The sequence below is a fragment of the Podarcis melisellensis genome (assembly GCF_964234715.1).
Source record: "Podarcis melisellensis genome assembly, chromosome: 4".
Taxonomy (NCBI): Eukaryota; Metazoa; Chordata; class Lepidosauria; order Squamata; family Lacertidae; genus Podarcis; species Podarcis melisellensis.
Genome location: NC_138531.1, coordinates 28,117,928 through 28,137,860, shown reverse-complemented (window position 1 = coordinate 28,137,860; position 19,933 = coordinate 28,117,928). Strand labels below are relative to the sequence as shown.

The following is a 19,933-nucleotide window of genomic DNA, read 5'->3' as shown; positions in this document are numbered from 1 at the left end:
AGATATGTGTAAAACCGCCCTAAGACACCCACTTTCCCCTCAGATGTGGGAATTTTAATTATGATTCCTTAGACGCAGTGTTTCCCAACCTTGGGCCTCCAGCTGGTTTTGGACTACAATTCCCATCATCCCTTGCCACTGGTCTTGCTAGTCAGGGATGATGGGAGTTGTAGTTCAAAAACAGCTGGAGGCCCAAGGTTGGAAAACACTGCCTTAGAGGACTAGTACAAATCCTTGTCTTTATAAAATTGTTTTTTTTAAAAAAAAGGAAAAATAGTGTAACCTACACTCAGTTTGGGGTGGTGGTAATTTATATATAAAATTAGTTTCCAGCAAAACCTATGAAAAGATTATTATTTGCATTAAGACTTTGTTCTTTCCCCACTACCCCCAATTTTTTTGGTTCATTTTAGAAACAAGTTTGTGGAATTTGATATGAAGCCTGTCTGCAAGAAGTGCTATGAGAAGTTCCCCCTGGAGCTCAAGAAGCGACTGAAGAAATTGGCTGAGACGTTGGGAAGAAAGTGAGGTCCTCCTCTCCAGATCTCATCTTGCTGTGCAAAGTTTAGGAAGTGCTATTACAGACTTATTTTTGTTGAGTCTATGAAACCCAAGTGCAAAAAAAAAAGGAGAGTATTCCTCTGCATGACTAGCTTCATATTAAAATGTTTGCCTCTCTACCTTGACAGTATACCTCTGAAAACTCTTTACATGTTACGTAACCTCATATCCAACCATTTAAATTCTGAATTTTACGCGTATATAAATTTGTAGATATATACATTGTATATTTGCTTAGTAAGGGGCAACTGAAAAAAGGTCCCAGTTGGTGCTGAATAGCCTAATTTAACATATCTAGCAGATACCCTCACCAAATAGACCAAACCTCATTTTACACTAAACTCCGGCATAGTATGTTTTGCCATGCAAGCGAAGCACATGGTTCAAGCAAATACCCTGAGGCTGCAATTCTATACAGACTTACCCAGGAGTATGTACCATTGAATTCTGTGGGACTTCTCAGTAGACATATGTAGGATTGCACAGCTAAACCCAACAAGAGTGTTTGGCTGGCTTGTGGCAGTAGAACTGAATTGCTTCCGACACATAGACATTCTACCATAGACAGTCTATGTAGACATTCTACATAGACATTCTACCAATGTTCTTGTGGCATAAGTGAGGGATTAGAGGATTCTAGCTGATGGAGTACCTTTTCCTTTGTTGTGAGCCCTGATATACATTAAAAATTCTGAGTCTAATGCACACACTTCATGTTTTTGAGGCAAGGAGTTATTGTTGCTTGAAGTCTGTTTGCGAACTAATGAGAAATGACATTCACATCTGCTGTTGCCCTGAAGAAAGCTTTAAAAAACAAAATGAACTAGCATTCTCAGCCTTAGAAGTCCATATTCTGCCAGGAAGCCTTGTTGATCATGCCTGCTAACTTACCAGAAAGAACTCTAAATATCCAAGACTGCAGTCTTAGATCCACTCATCTGGAAGTAAGCCCTAGTGAACTGCGTGGGTCTTACTTTTGAGTAGACGCATCTAGAATTGCATTGTAAATTACAGAGATTCCATTCTTCACAGCTCCTTGGATGTGAACCATAACAAAGCCTATACAACAAATGCTTTGTTCAGAGATTAAGAGTGTTTGTAATTAATTGGTGTGAGCAGAGTCTTGGCTGTAGTTCTCAAAGAACTACAGAAAGACAACTCTGGGATCCGTCATTTGAAAACTGCAGCTCAGAGCTGGAAACATAATAGTTCTATATCGCGAGAAATATGTCTACGCAAAGCTACTTGAATTTTGTGGAAACCTTCTATGTAACAGAAATATTCCTCTGTGCTTTTGTATTTCATTTCCTTGTTGTGCCTTATTCTGCCATACTTAAGCAATATTAGTCAAAATATGTACCCTTTGTATACTGTTATTTTGTATTTATATGCAGAATATATGCCCAGTATTTGAAAAGGTTAAGCATTTTTAAGATTTGTTTTTTTCTAATGATGGAAGATGCTTGGGTTTTTCAAAAACACATTTTCCAACTCAGCTTAGTTATTTTAAAGTAGTATCCGAAATAGAAATCTGAAAGCATCCCGGTTCCAACTGAATGCTTGTTGTGCCACTAGGTCAATAAAATACACTGTTAACTACTTACAATTTCTAGCCTCTATGCTATGCTGTGCCTCTGGCACACCTCCCTGCATCCCATTGCCATGGTGTCCATTAGCCCCAGCAGCATAAACAGCTGCAACTGCACACCTGCCAGAGCCCAGGTATCCTTACCAGCACTGGTTAGCAGGAGCAAAGCCTATATAAAGAAGAGGAAGGTCAAGTTCACAGCTCCTGACGATTGCAGCCTTCTTAGGACAAAGGTTTGAGATCCCCCTAGGGAGAAAAGGACTCCATCCGTGTGGGGCAGCCTGTGAGCATTTTGGTGCCACAGTCCCAAGGATACTGGAGTATGTCTGCTATTTTTCTGCTTTTTTGTTTGTAAGTTAACTTCTTCCCTCCTTGGAAACTGTTCCATGGGCATGGGCTCTGAGACAACACTCCCAACCCCGTTTCCTGGGTTCCTGCCTGTTAGAAAAATCATATTTAGTAGAGAAAATTACATTGTCAATAAACTAGGTCACGCATGCTGTGGAATTAAGAGGTTTGGTGGAACCCTGGTTTTGACCCATTTACGAAAAAGACACATTTTAAAATAACTTCATCATATTCTCTTATCTCACACCCCATTTTTATTGGTAACAGATGTGACCAGGTCTTTTTGTCACCTTGTAGCTCGGCCTGCAAATAGACCCTAGAACTTCACCCTTCTATACATTCCCGTAACTCTTCCTGGAATAAGGAGAGAACTGACTTCCCCCAAATCCACCTTTGCCTTCCAGAAACGTAGTCACATTTCTTATCAGCATACTTTCAAAAACAACCAAAGTATGTTACTGTTTCACTATCTGCTGTGTTGCCTGGTTATGTTCTTCTCCGATTAGGACTGTTTTTGTCATCCTTATCGTTGGTCCAGCTGCCAAGGTCTCACACCAGCTGCCCCTTCAGTGAAAGATGAAATCTGCTTGCACAAAGCTGGACCTTTTCATTGCTGCCATCTATTTGATTATATCATGGCTGGATTCAGTTCTAGTTGCTGAATTCAGTGGTTCCTTAGTCCCCTGTTATTCATTCAAATATTTTTTTTAAAAAACACTTCCATATAAAATACCACAAGGCAGCGTGCAACCTAAAAACAGTTACAGCAAAAACAACAGAAATGTCAAACACATCAGTAAAAGCTGGTTGGCAAAGAATCTTGGGTTTGAAAGGGAATAATAACAGTTTTTAGAAGACATCTAAAAACCAGCAGGGGTGACTCCTGCTGAACCGCTATTGGCCAGCAGGGCCTGCCACACTAAAAGCTCAGTCCCTGGTAATGGCCAGCTGAACCCCGGGGGGCATGTGGAATCACTAAAGGGCCTCATCAGAAGGTATCGGTGATTGTGGCAGAGCATACGGAATAAGGCAGTCCATAAGTTTTTTTTGGCTCTCTGAATTTACACAAGAACCATGAACCTGGCCGGATAGCAAATTGGTAACCAATGCGGCTCTCCCAGCGGCAGAGTAACATGGTACTAAGAGCTTGCTCCTGTGAACAGTCTAGTGCTACGTTGTGCGCTAGTTGCACCTTCTGGACCAGATGCAAGGAAGGCCCCACATAAAATGATGTTACAGTCTTCGGGCCTTGAGGTTGCCAATGTGGTCAGGCTCTCCTGGCCCAGGAATGTTCGCAGCTGGTTTACCAGCTAAAGCTGATAGAAGGCGCTCCTAGCCAGAGAGGTCACTTGGGCCTCAGCGACAAAGATGGATGGAGTACCCCCAAGCTGTGAAGCTCTTTCTTCAGAGGGAATGTGATCCTGTCGAGAACAGGCAGCAGACGCTGGAATCGCCCACCCACAAGGCCTCCATCTTTCTAGGATTCAAGGTCAGCTGGTTGGCTTGCACCTGGTCCAGCAGCCTAGGGCTTGCACAGCCACTCCTGACTCTCATGAGATATGGAAGAGAACATCACAAGCAATCTCATGACACTTTGTAGTGGGACTCCTCATGAGGGGTGAGCCTCTCTCATGGTCTATATGGAACAGGGGGTATGGGATGGATTCCATACGTGTTGGAACCAGGATGCACAACAGATGTAAGAGAAGAGGTGTATGAGCCATTCCTCACCTGGGGAGAGTTGTGTGCAGTGCCAGATTTACGTATTAGCTAAACAAGCTATAGCTTATGGCCCCACTCTCTTGGGCCCCCCCAAAAAAAATTAAAGGGAAAAAAATCTGGATGTACATTTCCAAAATATAAGATAAAAAACAAATAAAATAAAACCTACATACAGCAACAGTGTTTTGTGTTGTGTAGGCACCTATGATGTAAGTAATGGGCCCTGCCTGCGAGTCTGCTCCCTAAAATATCACTGGTTTGCTCATTTCTATATATAGGGTGCCTACATTCTGCATGGACAGGTTGCACGGCAACATGCAGCATGTAGCTGCAGACTGCAGTGCAGCACAGTTGAGCGTAGGTCAAGCTGTTGTACCTGTTAGCTAATATTAAAGAGTGCTTGTAGACTGATGATCAGGCAGCACAGACTAAGGGTAGGAAAACACGAAAAACCGACAATTTGTTGTTGACAAAGGACAGCTGGACATATAAAGGGCCCCATTACCTTCAGTAGCTTAGGGCCTCATCAAACCTAAATCCGGCCCTGGCTGTGTGCACAGAGGGAGCTTGTCTTTCTCCATGCATCTTAGAATCATAGCACTGTAGAGCTGGAAGGGACCCCGAGGGTCATCTAGCCCAACCCCCTGCAACGCAGGGAAATCTGCTAAAGGTGGCCATCCAACCTCTCTTTAAAAAATCTCCAGTGAAGGAGAGTCCGCCTCTTTTTGTTGCAGCTCGTTTTCACGAGGATTCCCACTGGTTGCCCTGCATTTAGCCCCTCTCGTCTATTAGTAGCTCTTGTCTATAGCGGCGGAATGGGGGGGAGATATTCCGCCCGCCACGCGCTGAGGTAGGATCACTCTCTCACTTTTCGTATCTCTACGAAGCGAAGCTGAGCGTTCATTCCCCGGTGCGCAGCTCTAGGGTGACAGGACGTCACTTCCGATCTCCCCCCCCCCGCTATTTCCGTCGCGAGGCCGCCGACGCCACAGCGGCGGCTGTTCCCTCTGCGCGAGCCGGCGCGTCTGCTAGCACGTCATTCCTCCTCGAGCGGCGTCGCCTCCTCGGACCGGCGCAGGCTTTGGGCTCCGCGCTCTCGCCCTCCCTCTTCGAGCCCGGGGAAGGAGCCTGAGGGGCCCGTTGGCGGCGGGCCCTCCTTCGCCCGCCACCATGTTGAGGCGCAGCAGGGCGGAAGTGGACCGTTATGTCTCCTCGCTGCAGGCCTCGGCCTCTTCGCCCAGGGAGGTGAGGCGCCTTCGTTTCGTTTCCCTTCCTTCCCCTTCCCCCCTCAAGCCGATTTTGAGGGGAGTCCAGAGGCGACCCGCCATTGGTCCCCTTGGCTGTTTGTTTTGAGACTCTCCTCCAATGACTGGACGTGAGCCGGCGTCGGTTAAGGAGGGGAGGGAGTTAGTTTGGATTGGCAGCCGCCTCTCGCGCGTGAGGGACACGCGCCTTTGGGGGGGGGGGGCTGGCCGGCTGGGATTAGGGCAGCGCCTGCTCGCGCGTTGGGCCTCCTGTTCCTTGGCCCCAGTGTAACAGAGGAGCATGTGGGATTGTGCCATGATGATTCTAAGGGGGCGGGGCTGTGCTCGGTGATGCAGCTTCACTAGTGGGGGGGGGGGAACCACCTTCCAGCCAAAGGGTCTTTCCTTCAAAGCCAGGGTCTGGTGGGGCCAGATGCAAAAGTGGGCAGGGCATCTTCTGTCTGGGCGTAGTCAAAGGGGGCGTGTTCAGCTCAAACCAAGTATGAATCGAAAGCGGAGGCAATACTACCGTTCCCTGTTCATTTGTTTGCTTTGTAACACAAACCCCCCCAATAAGAACTATTTTTTTTTAAAGTAAATCAATAAAAATACTTAACTGAGGTACTGCCCCCTGGCAACATAAATGCTGCCCCTTGTAACATAAATCCTGGCTATGTCCATGTTCTAACTAACAAAGTTACATCCCAGTCATGCAAAAGTAAGGGGTTTCTGTACCCTGCTAAACACACAAATATACACTCAGCCCTCCTAGGCAAGCAAGATGTAAGAGCAGAGTTGAAGGGCCTATTCCTGCCAGGTGAAAGCACTCAAGTGGCTTGGGAAGGGGTGTGGCCTGGGATGGTCCTGAGTGCCTGGAAGCGTTTCGTGCCTGCACAAATTCTGGAATTCACTCTACACGGGGCTGCCCTTAAAGCTGTCCCAGAAACTCCAGCGGGTGCAGAATGCTGCAGCAAGGCTCCTCACAGGGTCTCTGCCATGGGAGCATATTCACCCAGTGCTTTTCCAGCTGCGCTGGCTCCTGGTGGAGTACAGGGTCAGATTTAAGGTGCTGATTTTGACCTTTAAAGCCTTTCACGGCCTAGGACCCTCGTACCTATGGGACCGTCTCTCCCGGTATGCTCCACGGAGGACCTTAAGGTCCATAAATAGCAACACTCTAGAGGTCCCAGGCCCTAAGGAAGTCAGATTAGCCTCAACCAGAGCCAGGGCCTTCTCAACACTCGCTCTGGCCTGGTGGAATGCTCTGTCTCATGAGACCAGGGCTCTGCAGGATCTGATTTCTTTCTGCAGGGCCTGTAAGACAAGAGTTGTTCCACCTGGCCTTTGGCTTAGAATCAGTTTGATTCCCTCCCCCTCTTTCTTTTTCCTTTCTCCCCCTGGGAAGAGGCTACATCCTAATGTTTTAATGTTGTATTTTAATCTTGTTTTTTAAATTGTATTTTAATCAACTTGTTTTTATTATTGTTGTTAGCCGCCCTGAGCCCGGTCTTGGCTGGGGAGGGCGGAGTATAAATAAAATTGATGATGATGATGGTCTTGGCTGGGGAGGGCGGAGTATAAATAAAATTGATGATGATGATGATGATGATGAAGAAGAAGAAAAGCCAGTGTCTAATGCAAATTCTTCTGCTTTTTCTATTCATAAAAAGACAGGCGCCATCTCCAGGCTTGTGCTTGGTAATCTTAATGTATGGTGGCTTTTCCATCTGACTTTCCTCCAGCTAATATATTGTGAACTTCCCAATGTAGACAGGCAGTTGTGGTTCATGATCTGTCTGTGAACCAATATCTTAGGTGGAACCTCCTTCTGAGAAGACATATATAGGACTGCCCTCTTAACCCTATAATCTTTTCACTGTGGCATCATATAGCACTCTTGCCAGCTGCCTCTGGGTGTGGTATAAACTTTATAAATGCTGGTTTAAAAATAGTTGGCATAAGGTTGCTCAACTTACCTTCTTAATGTTTTTTGCTTTAAAAATCCATTCACAATTACAGTGGCCAGTGGTTATTGTCCTCATTAAAAACAATGTTTTTTTTCTTCCAACATATTTCATGTGAAGTAGCATTTGGTAATTGAACACTTAACCATGTGTTTGTGTATTTTAAAAATATTTCCTGCAGTTTTCTAGGTGCTACATCATGGATAATTTGATATTCCTATACTGAACTGTATAATTTTTTTCCTCTCCCCCTCAAAAAAACCCCCCTAATGTTGCTTTGGTTAAGTTTCACTTTCTATTCTTCTTAGCAGTTGTGAGTTATGTCCTGGCAGGAATTGGAAGTTGTCCTTCCTAAATTCTAATTAAAAATCATTGCCTTTTCTTACTTGAGGTTTGTGGGATTATTATGGCAAAAAGCTTGAGATAGTCTAGTTTCTTTTTGTATTCTTTGATCTCTTGTCTCTCTGATAAAAGTATTTCTGCCTGAGATGGACATAAAACTAATTAATTTAGGACAAGGCACAGAAATAACTTTCTTTCATCAGGCAAATGGGGTATTCCCCTGACAGTACATATAAACGACAAGTTGCAGAAACTATTGAGCAGTTCTTCATATAGGTCGGCAATGCTATGGACAATTCAACTAAAGGGAATAAAAAAGAATCCCTGACCTAACATGAAAGTTGCATTTTGTTGTCTTGACTGTCTTAATGAAAGCATAGTTTCTGAGTATAGGAAGCTGCCATACATTTTGCTGTCACTCCCTTCTCTGAAACACCAAATTGACAGTTGTTACTTGTCAGCTTTGAATAATTCACATGGTGGTATCTATATGATAGATTTTATGCTTATACAGAAAAAGGCTGTTACTGGGCCTTAGCAGATAATAGGTGCACTCTGCACTTAAAGTATTGAGCATGCTGCAGGAAGAAAATACAGGGTGACATTAGATGATCTCTTTTTCCTCCCCAGTGTACCCCCAAAATCTCCAGATGATCCACTAATCCCTAGAGCAGATTTTGAGGGCCAACAGAGAGCATAACCCTTGTTACATAAGTGGATACCCAGCATGGTTTTGACTCCAGGGTTCTGCTACATTTGGCACAAAGCGTTAAGTTTTGCTCTAAATGCAAATTGCAGGAGGGACTACATTTCTGCCCTGGGTCCTGGCAGTTTGCAGCTCTGCTGGTTAATGCTGCAAAGTACACAATTTCTGCAAAGCCTAGTGTTTGTTACTGGTGCCATTAGCTGAAAGTTTCTATCAATATGAGGACCTCTTTCTTTGCCTTCCACTATAAATAGCCACCATTGAAAACAGCAACAAGTAATAATAATAATAATAATAATAATAATTTTTTTATTTATACCCCGCCCTCCCCAGCCAAGGCCGGGCTCAGAGCGGCTTACAAGCAATAATAAAAACAAGATGAATGATTACAACTTAAAAACAAAAATAAAATACAACATTAAAATAATGGAACATTAAAATATTAAAATGTAGCCTCATCCCAGGAGAAGAAGGAAAAGAAAGAAGAAAAAAAACACTCAGAATTAACAAGAGGTAAGGAAGCAAATGAACACCTCAATCTTAGTCATTGATTAGGCCTTGGCATCTACATTTGGTGCTATTGAATAGACCTTTGTCCTCAAAAGGCAATCAGTATGACTTATACTTGGCTATTTCATGGTTGCAAAACTTTTTTTATATATAACCATTATTTAAGCATAGATTAGGTTAATTTGATTAGGCTGGTAATGGAGATGTAGTTGGCACATAACTTCTATCTTGGACCAGTGAATGTTCTTTGTCAGAGGACATCCAACCACCCAGGCCTTGACTGGTGAGGGAGGCAGTTTCAGGAACCCTCTTTGAACTTATTTTTTAAGAAATACTTTAGCATCTAGCTCAGCTCATTACAGTTGTTAAACAGCAGGTAGAACAATCATTATTACATGGTCTTCAAGATCCTCAGCAATTTTCAAGTGGTCTGAGGGGCAGGAGTTTGGGAATCACTGATCTAGAGGCTTGCTGTGGTTCATTCCTGTCACTGGACAATAACTTATTGTGATGAATTAAATGCTTAGAAAGAGGCTTGGAAACAGCTCTTTTCTCACTCTAGCATTGTAAATACTTAGGATAGAGTTATGCAGATAAAATTCTGGCTCTTCAGTGACCAAACTGTAAGTGAATTACTATCAGTATTAACAAAAGTATTTTTCTCTCTAGAAATCCATGAAAGGATTCTTTTTTGCTAAGCTGTATTATGAAACAAAGGAATATGAATTGGCTAAAAGGTAATACAAAATATTATTCTTTAATTATTCCAATGATTTATTTTACTCTGATTCAGAATAACTTGTGTTTGGTTAATTGTTTGAGAGAACTCTGCATGATGAGTGTTGATAGGCTTATACCAACCATCCCCAACTTGCTGTTCTCCAGATGTTTTGGCTGCAGCTGATAAGGCTGAAGATCAAAACATCCAGAAGGCACCAGGTTGGAGAACACTGGCTTTTACTAATCATATATAATTATTTTCAGGTTTTATATTGCTCCATGTAGGACTAACACTGGCAGTTGCTTCATAACCAAGTACTGTGGTTTTTCCATTGTTAAATTAAATATGCCAATCTTGGGGCTCCTAATTCACATTTATAGCATGACTATCAAATGCATTGACATCACCTACGTCTATTCTGGAGTGATATCATTAGTTATTGATGGCTGCTATGTTAACTTGCTGTGCTGTTTTTTAAAGGTACATATCTACATATCTCAGTGTCCAAGAAAGAGATCCCAAGGCACACAAATTCTTGGGACAACTCTATGAAGCTGAAGAAAACATAGAGAAAGCTGTGGGTTGTTATAAGGTAAAAAAAAATATGCTTCTACATTTTGCCTACATTGTTTCTAGAGGCTGTTGTATATGAAATATTTACTCAGATCTATTTTATTTTGCTAGTGCATATTTTGGAATGCTATGAAATATTTTTAAATTGTTGCTGCCTTGGCTATAACTAAACAATAGAATTACCAAATGTCAGTCCCACAAAAACTTCTGTTGCCTCCCAAAAAGTATTTGTTTTGAGCATGGGTAAAGCATGGTTGTAGAGCAGCCACCAAGACTGTCCCTTACAAGATGTAATTCTATAGTATTCCATGGGGGGGAGGGTTCCTAGGGTAACAATATTCCCACCTCAGATTGCCACACAGAGAGTTGTCAAAATAATTTGAGTGATTCCGAAACACTTAACAGGTCATTTAGGTTGCTACATTATGTTCAGTGGTATCGAAAGATAGTCCAATTGGGTCTGTCAGGTCAATATAGTGAGGGGAACTTCCTGTTGATTCCTGAAGCATGAAATGTTGACCAGATGACTGTTGGTTATAATGCTGAGCTTCTCTTTGTTCTTGATTCATAATTCTGGTATCTTTTAAATAGACCTTAGAGTTTCATAAACTTTCTTTTTTCTGGAAAGAACAGAACCAAACAGAAGAAATATTTTACACACACACACACACACACACACACACACACTTGGCATATCATCTGAGCTGGGCTGTCAAGCAGCAGTTAGTTATAGCAATCAACTTCTCATGTAAGTTTCAGGGAATATTAGCTCTTCCATAATCTGAGCTAGGATCTCAACCTGATTTTTTCCTATCCCACCTTGGCACATAGGCTACTATGCCTTACTATGTGTTATAAGCTTAATAAAAATTCTACTTTAATAATGAAGTTTGGAGTAGGTGACAGGAATCCTGCTCAGCTGGCCTTTTGTGATGGGTTCCCCTATAGCTTTCAGAACTAATGAAAGGAATTCAGTGCTGTCTTCTAAGTGATAGAATCACAGTATGGAATTTAGCCACATCTTGACTTGTCAGCTTGGGAAATGCTCAGACTGTGTTGTGGTACAGGGCAACTTGGCAAGGAAGAACAACACTTCTGTGAATCATGTTTCTGTTCTGTACAAATACTTAATGCTCTTGTGATATTTCATAAGCATAGCATCATTCTCTAATGCTAAAGCATGCCACACCTGTCTAAAAGCTTTCCCTTTCTTGGTCCTTTGTGAATGCTGTGTTTATGAAGTGGGGAAGGCTGCACTAATCTACAGAAGTGTGGTAACAAAGTAGTCGCCTGCATCTCTTCCATCATTCTTCTGCACCTGAGTAGCATAGCAAATAAGACAATGAAGTGATCTTCTTAAACAGCTATATAAGCCTCTTTAACTTGGTTTATGTGTTCTGGCAGTCTATATTGCAACATTTTGTGTCACAGAAAAACAGAATTAAACTATATATACGGTACTTCTTCCTTTCAATTGTGGCTTTAGCGTTCAGTGGAGTTGAATCCAACACAGAAAGACCTTGTATTGAAGATTGCAGAGCTGCTGTGCAGTAATGATATTACCGATGGAAGAGCAAAATACTGGGTTGACAGAGCAGCCAAGCTTTTTCCTGGAAGCCCTTCAGTTTTTCGACTAAAGGTAACCTTCACCTCTCCCTCCCCACCTTGAGTTGTCACAGCTTACAGAATAAACATGGGCACAATTTGGACACAATCTTTACATGAAATTGCCTGTATGAAAAGTTTGGCAATAACTTAGTAGTTGTAACTTTGTTAATACTTGCTGTTTTCTGAGGCGTCTCAAAAAAAGTAGAAACCTGATAACATGTAACACTTCCTTTCATAGTTAAGAAACTCCTGATTATTATTTTTAAAGCCCTCCTCAAAGAAACTGCAATGCATTTCCAGATATGTAGTGGATTCAGATGTTTATTGCTATATTGTCTCAAAACTAGCTTGCTTATGCAGTGCAGTTTTATATAAAGAAGCAATAAGAATGATGTTATTCCTTGAGAATGATTGAAAGCCTTCTGTTTAAATAAATAAATAAATATAAAATGTCAACCCTTTTATCTTTACTGTAGGAGAGTCTGGTGGATTGCAAGAGTGAGACTGGGTGGAACCAGCTTCTTGATTTGATCCAGTCAGAATTGTGTGCCAGACCTGATGATGTTTATGTTAACATTCGATTAGTGAAGCTGTACTTATCAAACAAAAACCTTGCAGCTGCTGTGGCACACTGTCAGGAAGCAGAGAAAAAAATACCATTGCAGTCAAGCTTGGAATGGTGTTTGTGTGTTGTACATACACTTAAGGTTTGTTTAATTATATTTGTCTTGTAAAAATACTTATTTTTGTAATTTCCTATAGAAACTACTATAGTAACTTCAAGTGAAGACTAAACTTGCTTTATTAATTGGATCCAGTTGCATGACAGAACTTACTTTTGATCAGAGTTTGAGCAAGCAAATAACATTATAACAAGCAGGTCTACAAAGGCCTACAATATGCTTTTACTGGGTTTTATCTACAAATGCCCCTCGTGTGTAAGGTGTCTTCAGCCCCTAGAGAGGCGCAGAGCAGAAGGTATTCTGTCAGGACTGGTCGTTGTCCTCTTCAGATCACCACACAAACGCTTCTTGTTCTTTTATAACTTTTTATTGTGTATGAACAAAATAATCTTATAAACAGTTCTTAACTATTATTCCTCAGAGTCACTTCTTTCAGATACCTTCTGAGCTCTGCTTCTCCGTGACCAGCCACCCTCAAAATGGCGAAGGCGCCCTTCCCTTCGCTTTCCCGCTCTTTTTCCTACCCTCCTGGCTAGAGCTGGCTTGTATCTCCCCTCCTCCCAATCTGAGCTAGAACTTAACCCTTGCCCTTCCTGGGAACAGCCTGTCCCTCCCTGTTGTTCCTCCTGTTCTCTTCTATTAGCTTCACTGCTCTCCTTCCCCCCTTGGGGAATGCTTTCTCCCTCTGATAAACTGGAAACTTCCCTGACATTCGGCCCCTAGAAAAGCCATTTCACATTTGACTAAGCATTTATAAGAAACATTGAGACAAAGTCAAAAGCTGTTCTTTCAAGTGCACAACCTTGTGAGAAGCCTGAGAACTACACTAGAATCTACCTATGGTAGGACTGCATGAACTCATGCAAGTACCTGTGGAACAGCCCTAAAAAAGCTTCCTTCTGCTCATGATTTTGCCTTGCTAAAATATAGTGGGTCACCCCAGTGATCTAGAACATGGACAACACATGGAGGTGTTCAGGGCCTTCTGCAGTGCATGAAGCAGACTGGCATATTTTTGTCCTGCCACTCAAACCTCACTCTTCGGAGGGCATGTGCAAAATCCTGAAAAGTTCTTCCTTCTCAGCATTTTGCACAGACCCTCAGCTCTTTCATTGCTACTTTTGGAGTCCACTAAGTAATGATGCTCAGTTGGTGTCTTAAAAGATAGCTTAAAATATCACTGATAAAGCTGCTAAAAATAAAATCCTCACAGTCTACACGGAATAAGATTTTTGCTTTATATAATTTTGGGCTGCTGAATTTCAGTAGAGAATGAGTTAACAAAGTAGGGTCTGATCTTGCTTAATAAAACACATTAGAGATCTGGTGGCTGACTAAACAATATATTTTTTAAATTTTAATTTTTCCCCTAGGAATATCTTGACTCTCCACAGGAGTTGGAATCCAATAAACCTAACGAGCAAAAGACTAGATCCCGTCGGGATCTTTTGTTGGCTTATTCAAATCTGGTCGTAATGACACTTTCGAACAGAGGTGTAGAAGAAAGCAGAGAATCCCTTCAAAGGTATCTTGATTTGTTCAATTCAGAATGCTTCTAAATGATAGCCTCTTGATGAAATGCCCCCATTTTTGTATTGTGAAATGTCCTTGCTTTTGTATTGTGTCTGCACGAAGCCCCTTATTTCAGTTGAATGTTTTATTAGTTGCTTTCATGTGCTGCTTTTTGCACATTTGCAGTGTATATATGTGTCATGTATGGCAGAGGAACAATAAGCAGGAGCCACTAGTAAAGAAACCAGTCAAAAGTATTTACTGGTGTTGCTGTTTCTGTAACAGTACTTTGTTGAGCCATGAAACTACTGTTATTAATGAACACTTGTCTTGTAGCTTTGATCATGCACTCCATTCAGTGAAACCTCATGCAGCTGGAGGTGATGAACTTTCTGTAACTTTCCTGGAAATGAAAGGCCACTTCTACATGCATGCTGGAACTCTGCTGTTGAAAATGGCCCAGGAAAGTGAAATGCAGTGGAGAGCTGTTTCGGAATTGGCGGCTTTATGTTACCTTCTAGCTTTTCAGGTAAAGTTCTTCTCAAGTAACATGTTACCCTCAATCATTTATAGTATTTGTGCTGTAGATTTCAGTGTTAAAGGTGCCAAGGTGTATTTGTATATGCATGATACTGCAGGGGGGTGAAATTTGTTCTGTTCGTGCTTTTTAATTTTTTTTTTTTAAAGTACAAAATCAAAATGAAATGTTTTTCAGTAGAATTGCATATCTAGAGGTAAAAGGAAATAAGTATGTGTGAAATCAGGAGGAATCTGCTGTCTACAGATAATTTAGCCCAGCAAATTAATTTTGCTGTGCACCTTTGGCTTTCGTGAGAAGCCAACACATTGTATCCCAGTATACCATACTATGGCCTAATTCTTGTTTGGAGAATAGTGTGGTTCAATGTGGCTGCTGCCTGGATGTACACACATCCTCTTCTGGCCCCTTTACTAAACTAGCTGCATTGTGTGCCATTATGGCAATGCACTAATGGAAGTTTTTAATGTTTGATATTTTATTCTGTTTAATATTCTGTTGGGAGCCACCCAGAGTGGCTGGGGAAACTCAGCCAGATGGGCGCTGTATAAATAATAAATAATTATTTTTTATTTATACATACAAATATATATCTGTGATAATTAGGATGCTTTTCATTGCTTTGACAGATTGTATCATCCTCTTATGCTAGTTTTCTCTCAAGCCAAAGGGTAGAGTCCCTAGCCCTGCCTTCCCGAATCTGGTGCCCATCAGATTTTTTATTTTATTACAATTTGCATCATCTGTGATCACTGGCCATGTCTAGGACTGATAGGAATTGTAGTCCAAAACATTTGGAGGCCAACAGATTGGGTAAGGCTGCTCTGGACTCTCTAAAAGTTAGCTCTATCAAATAATTACTATTGGATTGTTCTTAAATGACCTTCCACCACCATATTTTGATGAGTAAAAGCAGGACTTGCAGTTCAAAATACTATTCCTTTCCCTTCATTTCTTGAGAAAGAAGCAATAAGTGCATTCATTCAACTTGTCCTTGGCATAGAGCAATATAGAGTCAAAAAATGTTCAGCTTGGCACTTTGGACAGAAATGTAATGTAAAATTTATGATTGTACTAGACATGATTTCTACACTTCACAGAAATGGATTTTATTCTTAAGCTTAGTATTGTTATAATATATTTCACTGCAGAGCGAATGCTTTACACTTGTCTAATCTCTACCAGGTTCCTAGACCAAAGTCAAAACTAATAAAAGGCGATCAAGCTGAACAAGAGAAGTTGGAAATGTTAGCCTGTGATCGACAGAGCCAGTCTGGTAATAATATTCAAAATCAGATTTCATTTTAAAATCAAAGCTGTGGACATCTAGTAGCAATTCTAAAGCAGCGTGTAAAGACTTCACTCAGTTGAAATTAAAAGTAACAAACCTTTAACAGGCAATGCTAAGAATTCAAAGCATAATGTGGGTTTGTAAAGAATGGCAGCGCTAGAGGCCTCAGCATAACTTTTCATTTTGTCCTCTTGACTAAGATTCATTTTCTGCCTTCTGAGTCTTCAAACCTACAGTTATTTCCCCTTTGAACAGAATGTTTTAAATTTAAGAACTTAACTCTTTGGGTGGTATTCAACAAAGTACTTTCACTAGCACAAGGATTTCTGCTTGTACTGTACAACGCAACTTCCCCTCTTTCTCCCCCCATATGCCTCACACCCTCCCCAGATCTGCCCTAGAAGGTTGAAGGAATCCCAGAACAGATTTAGCAGGGAAGTTCTGTTGTGTGGCCAAAGTTCTTGTACCAGCGGAACTACTTCATTCAATACTGCCCTCTGAACTCAAGTTATGGACTTGACAAATTTATTCAAGGGGTTGTATCTTCCAAAGTATTTTCATTTGCACAAGGACTTTCATTTGCTCAGTGGAGTGTTGCCACCTCCTCCTCTCCCTAGATGCTCCCCAAATTTGTTCTGGGGGTTTCTACAACACTCTGGAGCAGATTTTATGTGTGTGGGGGGGTCCCGGGGGGTGTGTGACTTTCATTGTGCAGGCTGAAGTCCTTGCATAAATTGAACAACTTGATTGGATACATGATATTTGGTGTATATTTGCCAAATAGAAACTTGACTTTTGGTTAATCATGTATCTTTTACCTTTTCAGGACATATGCTGCTAAACCTAAGCCGTAGGAAGCAGGATTTTTTCAAGGAGATTGTTGAATCATTCGCAAACAAGAGTGGACAGTCTGCCTTAATTGATGCACTATTTGGGAGTGGTTCTTCTACAGAGAATTCCTTTCTTGGCACAGATGATATCAGAAATGTTGGTGTGCAAGTACCAGAATATGGAGAACTAGCTAGATACGATATTGGTAAGAAGATTGGTTTATTTATTTATTTTATATTATAAATTCATTGCATATTATGAAATAGATACACATACAGCATGATACTTCAAGATTAAAAACACTGGAAGAAGCAGGTGAATTTAAATACTAGCTCATGAAAAGATATTAAAGTGGACTGGGGATCATTTTTTGCACCAGTGACCATATCTTAATCTGCCCCCCCAACCCAATTTGACAGGAGGGGAAGTATTCTACCTGCCAGTAATGGGGGGGTGTCACAAGATTGGCAGATAAGTTGCCCTGGCCATACGTCTTAATTCCTTGCAGTCTCTGCTGTCCTGTTTGAGCATGGGAGAGCAGGAAATTCATTTGGAAGCAAGTGCCTATTTCTTTGTTGTGTGATCGGGAGGTCTGTCCAAGCCAGTGTCTATAAAGCAGGCATTAGCTCTAGCAGGGATTGCTGCATTGTGCAGCAACAAAGAAAAAAGCAGGGTATTCTAGCTTTTGCTGCTCCACACAAAAGCAAGGAGACTTTGTTTGTTTGTTTGTTTGTTTGTTTTGGAAAGGCCAGGTCATGATGATGCTTTTTGGAGGTTGAAGAGATCAGTGCAGTTTGGGTTTTCCAAGAGGGTCTTGCCCATCACCAGTTATGTCAGCTGATGGATGGATGAGCACGGTTTGAAAAGATGACCTCGCAGGCCAAATGGAACCCCCTGATGGGTCCAGATTGACTCATGGACTGGAGTCCCCCCACCCCTCATTTAAATGAACTCACTTTTTCAAGTGTACCATTTTACATATAAGGGTATGCTTTGATTATCAAAGCAGTTTGCATAACTTAAGATGCTAAATACTCTGACTAGTTGTATTTAGAAGCTGTAATGAATAATGGCTTATGTACCATAGTAGATGGTGTTTATGTTTCTAAACAGAATACTTGTGGACAGGTCTGTAGAAATCTAAATAGCCAGTGGAGCCTCAGTAACTGGCGAAACTGCATTGGAAACTGCTACTGAGCTATGTTTTGAACACCTGCTTTGTACAGGATGTGAGCTGAGGCATCGATTCACATTTTTAACTGTTTTGGAATTAACATGAGATGATATTAACATGAGATGATGGCTTGCTTACTGTCTTCTGCTGTCATATCACACAGTTGCATCTTTAGAAATGAACCAGCACTTTCTTGTTGTTAGGTGCCATTAGAGCCCACAGTGGTAGTCTCCAACACCTCATATGGCTTGGTCTGCAGTGGAAATCCATATCACCCCTGCAGACCTTTCGCAAATGGTTGAAGCAACTTTTCCACTTGCCTCAGGAAACATCCAGACTTGAGACCAATGCTCCTGAATCGATTTGCATGTTGGACCTTGAAGTAAGGAAATTCTCCCAGCATTAATTTCTACCACAATTTGAGTTAATAAAACAATTTATTGTATAACTTAAAATATGTGTGTTTGCAAAACAGGTATTTCTGCTTGGGGTGATATTTACCTGTCATTTGCAATTGGAAGAGAAATTTAATACCAAGTACACTGTGCACCAGCCTCAATTCCTACCACTACCAGTATGCAAGCAACTTTGTACCGAGAGGCAGAGGGCCTGGTGGGATGCTGTTTATGCTCTTGTTCACAAACAAACTGTGTAAGTATGACTTTTTTTGGTTATGGTAGTCATCCTTACAATAGACATGTGGCTGTCGACTACATATAGCAGCTTTTAATGCCCATTTCTCATGCTGAAGGATTATATATATGGCAGTTTGTGTGAAATGGCTGGCTTTTATATATCTACAAGAAAACTTTTTTGATCCTTTGTCTTGGTTAAGAATGGACTAGATAACTTTTAGTCTATAGATAATCAAGCAGAAACTGGTAACTAAGAACTACATTATGCAGCTGACGCATTTCTGTTGCACACGTTACTTTTCAGGTCCGGGACAGCAGCAAAAGTGAGGCTTCTGGTCCAACATGAAATAAGCACTCTCAGAGCCTTAGGTAAACATGGTCTTCAGCCAGCTCTGATCGTGCACTGGGCAAAAAGTCTCCTTAAAACAGTAAGTAAGAAGATGCCATTTTCAATAAATTTGAAGCTATAAAGTTAATTTCTTAACCTTGTATGATCCATGCAGCCTATTGCAGGTATTTAGATTATATGTGGGGAGAGAAGTCTGGAATGTAATTGCCACCACCTTTTAAAACACCAGTGGAAAACCTCTGGCCCTGCCTAAATGACTTAAGCTCCAGATATCTGAAAGACCATCTCCATCTCTACTAACTTTCTCTGGTCTCCAGAGGAGAATCTCTTGGTAACTGGTAATTGCTTCCAATTGCTGCCCAAGAGAGGGCTTTCTCTGTGGCAGTCCCTAAATTATGGGACTTCCTCCCCATCATTGTGTTTAGCGTCTTCATTGTATAGTTTTTGCTGTATGCTGAAGTTACAGCTCTTTACCCTGGCCTTTGATAGTTAAGGTATTTTGTTTTGTAAATTATTCAATAATTGTGACTGTTTTACCAGCTTTTATAATTGTATATTCTGTTGTCATAATCCACCCTGTAACCTTCCAGTGATGGGTGGGTATGAAATCTAATAAATCATAAATAAATACAACACTTGGATGTACAACTGGAATTCTGAATGTTAATAGAGAAATGTGAAATAGTGTCACATTTTTTACTGAGTTTAACATTAAAAATAACTCAAATTATGTTACTTCACAGGGGTGCAGTCTTAATTCTTTCTATGACCAAAGAGATTACATTGGACGAAGTGTTTATTACTGGAAGAAAGTTTTGCCAATGCTTGAGACAATCAAGAAGAAGAGAAGTATTCCTGAACCAATTAACCCATTGTTCAATCACTTTCATAGTGAAGATATTCAGGTAATAAGGCAGCTCAAATCTTCCTATGGTAGTCTTTATATTTCTAAATGCTTTGGGGGTCTTATCTGCAGTTTCTTACTTTGATGTATAATTCTTGTTGCCGCTTCTCCTCTAACTCAACCCCACCT

The 19,933-nt window shown here is 41.2% G+C and overlaps 2 protein-coding genes across 11 annotated transcripts in view; both read left to right on the top strand.

Annotated features, from left to right (window-relative positions):
- LIMS1 (LIM zinc finger domain containing 1) overlaps nucleotides 1-2,167 on the top strand; it is a 72,012-nt gene extending 69,845 nt beyond the window's left edge. For all 3 annotated transcript variants that reach the window (XM_081907456.1, XM_081907454.1, XM_081907452.1), the window contains exon 10: nucleotides 414-2,167. In XM_081907456.1, the coding sequence (XP_081763582.1) occupies nucleotides 414-528 (115 nt within the window). In that variant the 3' untranslated portion in view covers nucleotides 529-2,167. The remainder of the gene's footprint in view (nucleotides 1-413) is intronic.
- Nucleotides 2,168-5,177: 3,010 nt separating this feature from the next.
- LOC309367796 (E3 SUMO-protein ligase RanBP2-like) overlaps nucleotides 5,178-19,933 on the top strand; it is a 37,270-nt gene continuing 22,514 nt past the window's right edge. For 5 of the 8 annotated variants that reach the window (XM_081907367.1, XM_081907371.1, XM_081907365.1 and 2 more), the window contains exons 1-13: nucleotides 5,178-5,464; nucleotides 9,655-9,722; nucleotides 10,187-10,298; nucleotides 11,766-11,918; nucleotides 12,364-12,594; nucleotides 13,944-14,095; nucleotides 14,419-14,611; nucleotides 15,806-15,896; nucleotides 16,738-16,947; nucleotides 18,120-18,298; nucleotides 18,392-18,567; nucleotides 18,856-18,979; nucleotides 19,644-19,805. In XM_081907367.1, the coding sequence (XP_081763493.1) occupies nucleotides 5,390-5,464; nucleotides 9,655-9,722; nucleotides 10,187-10,298; nucleotides 11,766-11,918; nucleotides 12,364-12,594; nucleotides 13,944-14,095; nucleotides 14,419-14,611; nucleotides 15,806-15,896; nucleotides 16,738-16,947; nucleotides 18,120-18,298; nucleotides 18,392-18,567; nucleotides 18,856-18,979; nucleotides 19,644-19,805 (1,926 nt within the window). In that variant the 5' untranslated portion in view covers nucleotides 5,178-5,389. The remainder of the gene's footprint in view (nucleotides 5,465-9,654; nucleotides 9,723-10,186; nucleotides 10,299-11,765; nucleotides 11,919-12,363; nucleotides 12,595-13,943; nucleotides 14,096-14,418; nucleotides 14,612-15,805; nucleotides 15,897-16,737; nucleotides 16,948-18,119; nucleotides 18,299-18,391; nucleotides 18,568-18,855; nucleotides 18,980-19,643; nucleotides 19,806-19,933) is intronic. The other 3 variants (XM_081907369.1, XM_081907368.1, XM_081907370.1) reach the window with 2 other exon arrangements.